At 41.4% G+C, this 12,802-nt stretch overlaps 1 protein-coding gene across 1 annotated transcript in view; it reads right to left on the bottom strand.

Annotated features, from left to right (window-relative positions):
- Positions 1 to 1,007: 1,007 nt before the first annotated feature.
- The window catches only part of LOC147700822 (putative DBH-like monooxygenase protein 2), a 166,927-nt gene continuing 155,132 nt past the window's right edge, over positions 1,008 to 12,802 (bottom strand). Inside the window, exon 13 of the mRNA XM_086929742.1 lies at positions 1,008 to 1,314. Coding sequence (XP_086785868.1) covers positions 1,105 to 1,314 — 210 coding nt within the window. The 3' untranslated portion in view covers positions 1,008 to 1,104. The remainder of the gene's footprint in view (positions 1,315 to 12,802) is intronic.

Raw genomic sequence — 12,802 nt, 5'->3', positions numbered from 1 at the left:
AGTTGGAATAGTAATTTTTACCCCTACGCTATCCAACACTTTCCCTATGGTTGCACTCTTTGGAGTGGGAATAGTAATTTTTACCCCTACGCTATCCAACATTTTCCTTACTGGTATTTTTTTTGCAGTCGTAATAGTATTTTATTCCCTCTGTTATTTAATATGTTTTGTATTGTTTTAGTTAAAGTAGTATTTAATTAATTTTACAAATATTAAAAGTACATTTCTTTTTTTAATTTGTTTGCATAATTATTTAATTTGTATTTGTTATTTATGTGTATAGATGAATTTGTAATTCAAAATAATTTTAATTATTTATAAAGTAATAAAATAAATATTAAAATTGATTAAGTATCTATATTACATTGTATATGTTTAATGAAATTTGTATTACATTTTGTATATTACTTATTCATTTTTAATATTATAAAGTACTTTTAACTATGTTTATTATATTTTTAATTATTATATTCTTTATTTTACATAATTTTTTTATGTAAATTTTTTTTTTTTTTTAAACGATATTTTTGACATCTGTATTTTTTTTCCAATATTTCTTTGCTTACCATGTTGTAGATAGGATTTTTGTTCCGATATTTTTGTAGGTGTATATTTTGTCTTTCTATATTTTGTCGGACATTCGCATACAAAGCGCCTTTGTAAATCAGGTCTAAAGTTATACTTCAGGCCTAAAGTTAGACTTCAGGGTAAAAGTTCTGAATTGGGCCCGTAACGTCTGGTTCTCATGTAAAAGTGTTTTCTGTTTGAAGTGCAATAATGCACTTGGGCAAAGTTTGCGGAACATAGAGCCGAAAAAAAGCGGTTTTGGCAAATATCACATGTTTTCATCATAGCTGCTCTAAACTCAATTTTTAATTAACTTACTACGTTAAATAGTTTGTAAATGGATGTGTTTTGCTATTTTCAGAGATATTCTGGATAAGTAAGCAAAGGGGACCAAGTGGCTAATGTGAAGAAAATTCAACCCATAAACACATGCACACACATTTATAAATTATATATGTATGTTTTATATTGTGTGCTTCCATTCCTATTGCATTTACCCAGTACTATTTGGTGTACATATATTTAGCCTTTGGAAATCTAAAATGACAAAACAATGACAGAGAATGTTGACAGGAGAAACAGTGAGAGGCAAAGGTGTCCTGATGAAGGGTATTGTCCATTGGGGCAATAAGCTACAGTCATTGGTGACATAGTCGGCGCAGTGCTTGATGTCTCTGAACTGTTGCAGGGAGGGACTTCTGGTGGGGTGATGTTGCGAACAAATCCAGTATCCTGTATAAATGATCCCTGAAAGCAGAAAACATATTGGAAGACAATAATTATCACAAAACACTGTGTTAATTGACAGAGATATTAAACTAGCTTATAATATGCCAATTGTTCAAAGACCTGAAGACCCAACAGCATACAGTTCTGATTGGCCTGCTGATACTCCATTATCCATGTGTTCCGATTTCCTATGATTAGTGACATGTCTCAGCAAATTGCACTCACACACGCTAGCGCACACATGCATGCATGGGTGCACACATTCATGCCATAACACAACCACACCAGCAACTGTGGCTTAAATAAAAGGAGGCACTGAGTGGATTCATTATTTTGGTTGTGGAACCTAGGGAAGCTTTGGTCAGCCTATCACTTTTGACCATGCATTTTGGTTTCCTCTGGGAAAAGAGGGTTTATTGATGCACCCTTTCAGGTGCAAATTCCGTGCACCTTCCTAACAGCCCAAGGCAAGGACAGCATGATAGTGATACCAAGACTATAAAGGCCATATTTCCAAGTTTTCAATTGCATTCCATGTTTGTGCTTTGCATTTTTATGATTCTTTTTCAGGTTCTCATTGGTCCTTTCAAAAACATGTTCAATAGATTTCTTTTCAACTTAATCAATTAATGCATTTGCTTTACCTATAGGGTCTGATTTACAAATTATAAAATACATGTGTAGATTTGTTCATGTGGAGCAAGACATACCGTTCCACTTGATTGCTATTCATTATTTCTGTGTTTAAATGTACCATGAGGGAGAAGATACTCCTACATGTAAAGTTAAAAGATGAATACCAAAAAAGGGAAGACTTGCATCTAGGTGTAGTAGTAGTAAGTATACATGTCAGTAAATAAATGTGTGTATATGTACATTTGTGAATAATCCCCCCATTGTCCAGGCCACAATCCACAGGTCTAAACAGAAATGGAAAGTATTATATTAACAACATCTGCCTTCTGAGCACTTTCTGTGATTTGATGTTGAAAAAAAGCTACTAATCCCACTCTATAAACACAGCAGACCACTTTGAAGTGCACAGGATCATGAGCAAGATTTTGGAAAATCAAATATGTAAAGTAGCTCAAGTGAATGCTTTACACCGGAGAGAATAGTCTACAAATATGATAGACAACACAAGAAGAACAAATTGGTGGTTGACATGTAGAAGATATTTGCATATACAGAATATATGGTAGGTCTAAAACGTCTTTGGGAACTCAAAATAGGGAACCAAGCTCCCTGCCCATTCTATTAACCATTTATCTAGTAGGGAAAACAATACTAATGAAAGTATGATAATACCTATACCTAATATATAATGTCCCTGTCTTCATCTTCCTTCAAAACTTCATCTTTCACTTTTCATTAGGTGTCCCCTATTTTGTACAGTCAGCCAGCATTAGGGAACTATTCTAATTGTTTGTTTTTATAGGAATGTATAGGATCAAATGTATGCCTTTAGGCCACAAAACTCTCTAGTCATTGAAGGAGAACCTCGTTAGAGAAAAGCATCTATTTTATGTGCTGAACACTATTCTAACTGCCTTATGAATCCCAAAGCAGAGGCCTGCAGACTCCTATAGATTACGTTTGAAGCCATAGAGATTTTGAGTTCAAGTATGTGGATATGATCTCTCCATTTCAGAGCATCTGTTTCGATAAACTCCATGTCATACAGTGTTCAATGTTATCATTATAGTCTTTCATATTCCCATAGGTATTGAGACACAGGATAGTTTGACTCATTTGGAGTTGGTTATGAAAACACTTGAAACATATCTGGCAACCTAATATTGCCCAAGTATGTACACTGTTATCCTGCAACAATTAGTTAAGGGAAGGAATGAGTGGGAAATGGAAAGGAAAAGGAAAATGGGGTAGTGGACTCATTGCTTGTTATTTGGTATATACCATAGCATATATTATACTTTAGAATTGCCACCTCTTTCCTCTTTCTTTGGATAATGTTTTAAGAATAACATGATTCTTTATTTTTGTGGATTACATCTCTTAAAAATAAGTAGGAGTTGGTGACATGGGGCCAGTAGGTAATGCATGAACTATCCCTTATAATTGATAATCAGACAGGTAAAAAGAATTAACTTAGAAACTGCTTTTCTTCTCTTAATAATGCTGCCCTATTTCCCTCAGGATGTCTCCTGACATTGCAAAAGGGGTAATATCCACATAGAGGAAGTGTTTAGGCCATCAAACATTAAAACATAAACTTGGGTAAGGGCAGCCTGCAAGAATAGATAAAGTCATAGTTGGTCTGATTTTAACATACAAATCCCCCAGTCCAATCCCCTCTCTCTAAACCGTTCCAAGCCAAGAAAAATCAAATTCATCTATTGAGAAAGTTACAAATGACGGAAAACAAAAAAAACTCTAACATACAGGAAAGAATAAAAGAAATCATCAGAACAAGTTTATCATGAGAACTTGCCCCTACCGGTAATGGCCTAGGCTGTCACGCTCCCTTCCAACCCCGGCCTACACCCCCGAGCACCTTCCCCATCCATAGCATCCCCATCCAAATCTCTTATCCAGTTCCTCAAAGGTGCCCAGATTTCCAGCCCCCATGTCTTTGCTACCCTGTCCTTCTGAACATAAACTGCTGATTCCATATGATATACAGCTAAGAGTTGAGCCATTCAATGCTGAATTATGATCGGGACTGAGACTAGTTATCCTGTGGCCATACAGAGCCTTAGTAATGTCATACCAACAAACATAATGGCCTGGGCATTGCTTGGTATCCAGTCCTCGCCTACCCCTAGGATGATGAGCTGGGGAGTAACTGCAACCCAAAACCCCAACTGTGTCTCTATTGTTCTACCTACATCCTTTATGCGGCTGTCAATGCTAGGGGAGGTGGCACACATGTTAATAAGGTCCACCGCGTAGAAGCTGCATCAGTGTTCCAGCAACCCCTCCCCATTTCACTATTTTTGTTGGAGTAATATAAAGATTATACCAAGCTTTGAAATATTTCATCTGTAGGTTAGCTGCAACTAAAGTGGATTGTGCAAAACTCAAAGGGGCATATTTCCAAGGGTGGCGGTAGGCAATTATCGCTGGTTTTGAGGCCGTTTTCGGCCACCAAGCGGCGATAATTCTATCGCTCTATTAGCAAGCTGTCGCTAACTGATGTTAGCGACAGCTTTTAGGCGATAGCGAGCGGTTTGGGGCCCGCTTTGCATGTTTACGAAATTTATCGCTAATGACATGCAAAGTGGGCGTACCCAACCTGTAAGCGACTGAAAGCAGTCGCTAACGTCGCTATTGCCTATTAGCAAGGCAGGCGTATCGATGGAAATATTCCCGCTATCGCCAAAAACCAACGACTGCTCAGACCAGTTCTTAGCCATGTTATCCAATGGGAGGTGGATAACATGGCTAAGAGCATTTTGTCGCTAATGCGTGAATATCGCTGTATTCTCAGCGATATTCCCGCATTTTGCCGCTATCGCTGGATATTTTAGCACAATGGAGAAAAACGTTGCTAATAGCATGTTTTCTCCGCTAACATATCCAGCCATAGGCAGCGATAAAAAAATTGTCGCTAAGCTTATTTAGCGATAATTATCGCTACTTGTTGGTAATATGCCCCAAAGAGTATTTGCACTCCCCTATACCCACTCGTAAGATTTCTTCCCACCTACTAATATGCTTAGCTAAGTCATCCACCGTCCTGGCATTCTGCATCCTATATAGTATACCCAGCAAGGGTTGAGATTTGAATTGTAAGTCAATCTCACCAAATCTAAAAAAAAACACTCATCTCCCACCTTTATTTTCAGGAAATCTCTTATTTGCAGATACCTAAAAAATTCCTTGTACTCCAACCTAAACTTACTTTTAATTTCTTCACATACAGAGATGCCCGCATTGCCCATGAAGTCTTACAAGTTCTTTCCAGTCCCTGACATAGCCATCCTTAAACATATCGGGGAGCAGGGTAATGTTATAAATTGGAGTACAGAAGTTCAGTTGCCCTAACCCAAGTTTCTTCCAGACTTCCGACCATACTTTGTATGCACAAATCATAGATTTAAACGTAACCTTTTTGAAGTATCCAAACTTCAATTGATGCAGAAGACATCCACTGGCCTCATCTCCTACCAATAGTTCATATGTTGAAGGAGACCATCCTCACTTGGTCCTTCTTCAACATCCCCTTTCAACAGGACTGTCAATTGTTGAAGGGCTGAGGCCCAGTAATATAGAAGAAGATTTGGGACAGCCCAGCCTCCACATTCCCTCAGAGTGTCAGAAACTATAAGGCTATTCTGGGGCGTGAGTAAGCCCAGAAAAACCTAATCTGATTTAGTATCTTAAACCAGCAGCCATCATCCTCCAAGGGAATAGCCCTAAAAAGTACAAAATCTTCGGTAGAAACAGCATTTTAACAATATTGCTCCTCGTCCCAATCAGAGTAAGCCTAAGGTTATTCATTCTCACAATATCCAGTTTAGTTCTAGGAATCAGCGGGCCCAAATTGTTCTCCACAATTGTCTCTATCTCAGAGGAGATACTCACTCCAAGATAGACGACATGTGAAGCCACCAGGCTATCGCTTGGTTGAACCATTCTGTTGACCACAGTTTGGGTTTTGTTCTGGTTTAGCAGTTAAACCGACAACTGTCCAAACTTTGCCCCCTACATCTCTTTCTCTCTCATGGCACCCTCGGGGTCAGAGGTGGTAACTGCCAAGTCATCGGCATAGGCTAGGATTTTCCCCCTCTACAATGAAATTTGAGGGATTCTCAGTGATTTTCCTAATCAATAGATCTATGCAGAGGGGAACAATAGAGGAGAACAGGGACACCTTTGTCTTGTACCACATTCTGTAGCCACTGCATCGGACTTCCCTCACATTACTGAGATCTTGGTGATAGGATTGCTACATAGAGATTGAATTGCAGTAATGAACCCTGGTCCCAGACCTTTTTTACCCATTACTGCCCATAGGAAAGGCCAGGACACCCTATCAAAACCTTACACTGCGTCAAGTAGAATTAAAGCCATAGGATCTCCAGCTACGCTTGCGGCATCAAATAATGTGATTTCACGATGAAAATAGTCTACTGTACTCCATCCGGGAATGAATCTATGTTGAGCTGGAGAGAATAATTTCTTGATGACCTCAGCCATTGTGATGGAAAAAACATTGGCATAGATTTTAACGTCACTACTAACCAAAATTGATTGGCCGGTATAAATCTAGTTCTTGGGAATGTTTCCCTTTCTTAGAGAAAACTATTATATAAGCCAAAGCTCAATACTCTGGTGCATCTCTCCCTGATAGTGTTTTTTTTTTAAACTCCTCCAGAAGAGCATGCAGGCGGGGGGCAAACACCTTATATAACTCTCCAGGTATAAGATCCATCTTGGACAGATTCAATAGCGTTAATGACCTCTTCTCCCGAAATTGGGTCCTCCAACAGTTCGTTCTTTTGTGTAGTTAATCCCCCATGTGGCATAACCTCTAGTTATTTGTCCATTTTTGGCCTATTTGAGACTTCGCCTTCATATACAATTGTTGATAGCATTTTTGAAAGGAGGCTCGTATGCCGACCCGATCAGAGGTCAACCCACTGAATGGATCCCGAATCTCCCTAATCTGACCATATGTTAACTTTTGTCTTGTGCGCATGGCCAGCTGGTGCCTCGCCCTTTCATTAAATTCATACATCATATTCTTCCAGGCTGAGTATTTGTCTGTGAACTATTTTGCTGAAATATCAACTATCGCTGATTTGGCAATCACAACACACAGCTGAGTCTGTTCTAATTCATCCCCCCTACATACTGCCATAATTAGTTGTTTTTCTGCAGCCACTAGCTTCTCATACAGTTCTTGGAGCAGTTTTTTCCCCTTTTACTCTTGGGCCCAGCTGACTCCAGTAGTCTCCCCTCCCGTGCCCCCGACTTAAAAGCATCCCGCACTACCTCTATCCTGACACTCCCTAAATTATCAGCAATGAACCTCAATATCCAATTATTCATATGATTGATGTATTCCTCGTCATACAGCAAGGCACTATCAAATGACCGGATGGAGGCAGAAGGGAGAGCTACATCCATCTCTAACTCTACCACCAAAGGGTTATGATCAGATATAACCCTGGCGTATTTATATGTTCTGCATGTCATAGCTAATTCATATAAAAACTGTGGTTGGGGGGTGCACAGCGGGTTGTATTAAGTTTCTGTTGTACTTCTTTGTGCTCCCACACTCCCAGTCCTCAGGTACGACTCTTCTGCATTGCTTTCTATGCGTCCTACCTTACCTAGTCCTTCTTGTTATGTTTACTCCTTTTCAGACCACCTCAGGGGCCCTTTTATCTGTCATTCATGTGGTTGGTCATCCTCTTGTCCCGTCAGCCCTATTCCTCCCCTTCCCTCTCCTACTCGCCTTAAGACAACCTCTTTCAATAGTGGCCTCATTAACGCCAGATCCTTAGCATGTCACAGACAAGACATCCATGACCTTATTGTATCAGCCGATCTTGATGCCCTATTCATCACCGAATCCTGGTTGCATGATGCCTCTAACCCTGATCTTGCAACCGCCCTTCCCCCTGATTTCACCATCTTCAGGCAGGACAGACCCATTGGTCGGTGAGGCGGGCTGGCCATCATTGTAAAGAAATCATTCAAGTGCCATACATTCGATCTGGCCGCCTTTAAGGATTGTGAGTCCCTGGGGTTTGTTATCCAAATTAGCTCTTCCTCCGCTTTCTCCGGAGGACTTGTCTATCGCTCCCCTGGAAATGCCACTTCATTCTTGGACTCCCTTGATGAAACCCTGGCAGCCCTCCTTACCCACTACCCCTCCTTCACCCTCCTAGGGGATTTCAATCTTCATTTGGAATCTTGTACTGACCCACACACTCTCAATTTCCGCCACCCCCTCGAGATTTTTGGTCTCTCCCAATTAGTCTCCCTTCCCACTCATTGTGCCGGGCACACCCTGGACAGCATTTGCACAAACCTGGCCTTTTTAGATGTTTCCCCCCCACTACCACAAATATGGACAGATCACTGTCTCATCCCTTTTTCCGTCAAATCCAAAACCCTGCTCCCTCCCCCCACTAAACACTCTCATACCCCCTTTCCCGTCAATTGGAAAAAGGTAGCTGAGTGCATCAAACTCAACCCCCAACCGACTGTCCCCCCCCCCTCCCATTATGGGTGATGCATCACTAGACTCCATAAATTTTCATCAGTGGATTGCCAGAATGGTCTCTGCCAATTCAATACCTGCCACTCAAAAACCCGTTCGAGGTAAAAAGAAGCCCAGCGCCCCCTGGTATACTCCAGCCCTCACTGACTGCCACCTTAAGTGTAGGCTTATGGAGAGAAAATGGAGGAAAACCTACGACCCTACTGCCAGATCCTTATACATCCTTCAGAGAAAACAATATCTTTCCGACATAAAAAAAGCAAAAACGGCATTCTTCACCCTAGCAATAGACTCAGCTAAACAGAAACAGCAAACGATTTTCAACATCGTAAAATCCTTCACTCATCCCAAGGCTCTGGCACTTTAAATTCCCCCCTCACAAACTCTTTGCGACCAAATCGCTGATTTCTTTGAGGAGAAAATTAATAATATCCATAAGGACTTCCCCTCCCCACCCACTCCAACCCAAGAACCCGATACAACTACTCCCCTACTAAGCCAATTCACAACAGTTTCCCTACAGCAAACGCAAAAAGCTATTTTGGCTTGTAAATCAGGTGCCCCCACGGACTCTTGCCCCCCAGTCATCCTACACCACCTCATCGAGGCCGTCAACCCTCTGATCAATGCTATTGTGAACCAATCTCTCCACTCCGGTATTGTTCCCACTGACTGGAAGAAGGCCATAGTCAAGCCCCTTATGAAAAAGCAAAATAAATCCCCCACTGATTTGTCTAATATGCGCCCAATTTCCCTTCTCCCAGCGCTAGGCAAAATCACCGAGCAATTAGTTCATGAGGAACTAAAACATTTTGTGGAAAATAAACGCATCCTGCACCCACAGCAATCCGGCTTCCACCCTGGCCATTCTACAGAAACCACTCTGATTGAGTTATCTGACACCATCAAGTTCTTGCAGGATGAGGGCAGGCAGGCTGTCCTCATCTTGCTCGACTTAACCGCGGCCTTCGACACCATCTCACATGCTATTCTTATCAATAGAATGCGTGAGATTGGTGTCTCGGGCTCCGCGCTTGCTTGGATAATTTCATTTCTGTCCAACCGCTCTCAAACGGTTTCCTTAGGCCCTTATCTTTCTGGCGAACGTTTCACCATCTCAGGTGTGCCTCAGGGTTCCATCCTGAGCCCTCTCTTTTTTAATGTATACATGGCCCCCCTCCTTACGTTGATTGAGTCACATGGGATTCTTGTGACATCCTACGCCGACGACACTCAGCTCGTCGTCACTATCGACAAAAGACTCCCTGATGCTGCCATCAGATTTCAAAATTGCCTGTCAGAAGTCTTTTCCTGGCTCAACCTGAATCATTTGAAATGCAACAGCGCCAAAACCGAAATAATACCCCTCGGTAAAGGTACACTCTTTTCCCCTAAAGAGTGGTGGCCTCATAACTCCGAAGCACCACCAAGCGCGGTTGCTTCAGCCCGCAATCTGGGAGTTCAATTCGACGCTTCCCTCAACTTCGATGAACATGTGCGCATCACCGCAGGGCGCTGTTTCAGCCTAATCAGGCAATTAAAGAAATTCTTTAATTTTTTGCCCATTTCAGCCAGGAAATCAGTCGCGGTTGCGCTCATCCTTTCCCGGCTGGATTATTGTAACGGCCTCCTAGCAGGCATTAAGAAGTCCTCTCTTAAAAAATTACAAAGTGTTCAACACGCAGCGGCCAGGCTCGTCCTGAAACTCCCCCGCAGGTCTTCGGCCTCTGCAGCCCTTAACGCACTCCATTGGCTGCCCCTCCATAAGAGAATCTTGTTCAAGCTTCTAGTCACTGTCTTCAAAGCCAATAAGTGTACGGGCCCATCCTACCTGATCAGGCGCTTTCAGCGTTATATTCCAACCCGCTGCTTGAGGTCATCAGGCGCTAATTTCATCTCTGAACCTCGAATAAAATTAAAAACCAAGGGCGGAAAGACCTTTTCATTTCTTGCTGCCAAGGCATGGAATCGCCTCCCCCCCAATCTTAGGCATGCCCCCTCAGAAAGCCTTTTCAGGAAATCCCTGAAGACTTGGATTTACTCTCAATCCGACTCCTCAGTTCTCGCAGCCATTTGATCCATGCTATCCATAGTAGATCTGCTGTGTGCTCAGCGCCAAGATGCTCCCTCCGGAGCGAAAGCAGCGCTTTACAAAAGCCAATAAATATCAAATATCAAATATCAAGGTTGGGTGCTTCATACAGGTGGCGTGTCCGTCCGGCACACGTCTATGATACATGTAATTAATGTGTCACCATATGGCTTGGTGACATCCCTGTTCTTGTGCACACCTTTGGTGCTCGGGCAAGCAAGTTTCCAAAATAAAAGTTGTTTTCACAATTTATTCGTGTTTCATCATTAGTTTCATGATGTAAGGCTTCTTGTTCTTATTTTACATATTATGCATTCTCTAAACGGCTCTAATGCATTTCGGGTAGTATACCCTTCGTCAGGGAGCTTCTGTGAACAACAGTAAAATATATAGCTAAGAGGGGGTTTGTGTTTATGGTTGTGATTACCGTAGCATGCAGGTGGGGTTGGTGAGATGAGTGACCGGTTTTATTTGCGGTGTAATCGAGGTTACAGTTTTTAAAAAAAGTGGTGTCTTCAAATGCGCTTTGTGTGTTTAAACGAATAGTGGTGGCGAGTTCATGGATTAAACATGTGCTCGATTGTGATATTAAGTGCCTAAATGCGGTAAGGGAGATAACCATTGTTGATACTCACGTGTACCCGGTGTTGTAAAGCATCTATAAAAGATTAGTACGAGCATAGGTTAGTTTTTATAAACGGGTCTGCTTCTCATTGCGTGTTAAGCGCCTATGTAAATAGATTATCCGATTTGTAGCGCGTTACTTACTAATGGTTAATGTGCTTCGTGTTCTGAAGACTGTCTTCTCTGACGCTTCTCCTCCCCGTGAACTAGGAAGTGAGTGTGTGACACCGAAATGAGGTGTGATAGATATAAAGATAGGACTAGGGTGGCGGCCATGTTAAGTGGGTGAATTGAGATGGCAAAAAAACGTAAATTTTAGACATAGGTGCACAGTGCACACTTGTGAGGTGAAATATTATTATCATCAAATATTCATTGAAATTATGCAATGGGATTAAATTAAATAAACAACATTGAATAAACAAAATTGAATGAACTAAATGGACAAACAGTAGCACTTCAGGAATGTCTGTAGGCGACATGAGGCACCATAAGTAGGTGCTTTATAGATAGCAAGAAAACTCCAAGCGGTACCATATTATAACAACGCATTTTGTACAATGCAGGTCATTTTACAACCTTTACAACGCAATACACTACAACGCAGATACTATTACAACGCATACCATTACAACGTAAGTATAGGTAAGTATATACTATTAATATATAATGTAAATATTTTTATTTATAAAATTAATTTTAATTTTATTATTTGTAAATATATGTTAAAAATACACCTGTACCCCAAAACCCAAACCCAGCCCTAAAACCTAAAAATACCCCTGTACCCCAAAACCCAAACCCAGCCCTAAAACCTAAAAATACCCCTGTACCTCAAAACCCAAACCCAACCCTGAAACCTAAAAATACCCCTGTACCCCAAAACCCAAACGCAGCCCTAAAACCTAAAAATACCCCTGTACCCCAAACCCAGCCCTAAAACCTAAAAATACCCCTGTACCCTAAAACCCAAACCCAGCCCTAAAACCTAAAAATACCCCTGTACCCCAAAACCCAAACCCAACCCTGAAACCTAAAAATACCCCTGTACCCCAAAACCCAAACCCAGCCCTAAAACCTAAAAATACCCCTGTACCCCAAAACCCAAACCCAACCCTGAAACCTAAAAATACCCCTGTACCCCAAAACCCAAACCCAGCCCTAAAACCTAAAAATACCCCTGTACCCCAAAACCCAAACCCAACCCTGAAACCTAAAAATAACCCTGTACCCCAAAACACAAACCCAACCCTGAAACCTAAAAATAACCCTGTACCCCAAAACCCAAAACCAACCCTAAAACCTAAAAATACCCCTGTACCCCAAAACCCAAACCCAATACCCCTAATAAATGTAATTTAAAAAAGATAAACTTACCTGTAAACTAACCTAAACTTACGTTGTAATGGTATGCGTTGTAATAGTACCTGCGTTGTAGAGTAATGCGTTGTAAAGGTATCCGTGGTAATGGGTCATGCGTGGTAATGGATCCGTGGTAACGGTACTTCGTGCTAAAAGTTGCGTGCTAACAGTAACATACCCCATGGGCTTCATGGACTGTAATTTGAAAATCCATGTCATCTCTCTCCTTA

This window comes from Lissotriton vulgaris, chromosome 7 (genome assembly GCF_964263255.1).
Source record: "Lissotriton vulgaris chromosome 7, aLisVul1.2, whole genome shotgun sequence".
NCBI classification, from domain to species: Eukaryota; Metazoa; Chordata; class Amphibia; order Caudata; family Salamandridae; genus Lissotriton; species Lissotriton vulgaris.
Note: the sequence above shows the minus strand (reverse complement) of the source record. Positions and strands in the feature narration are given on the sequence as shown.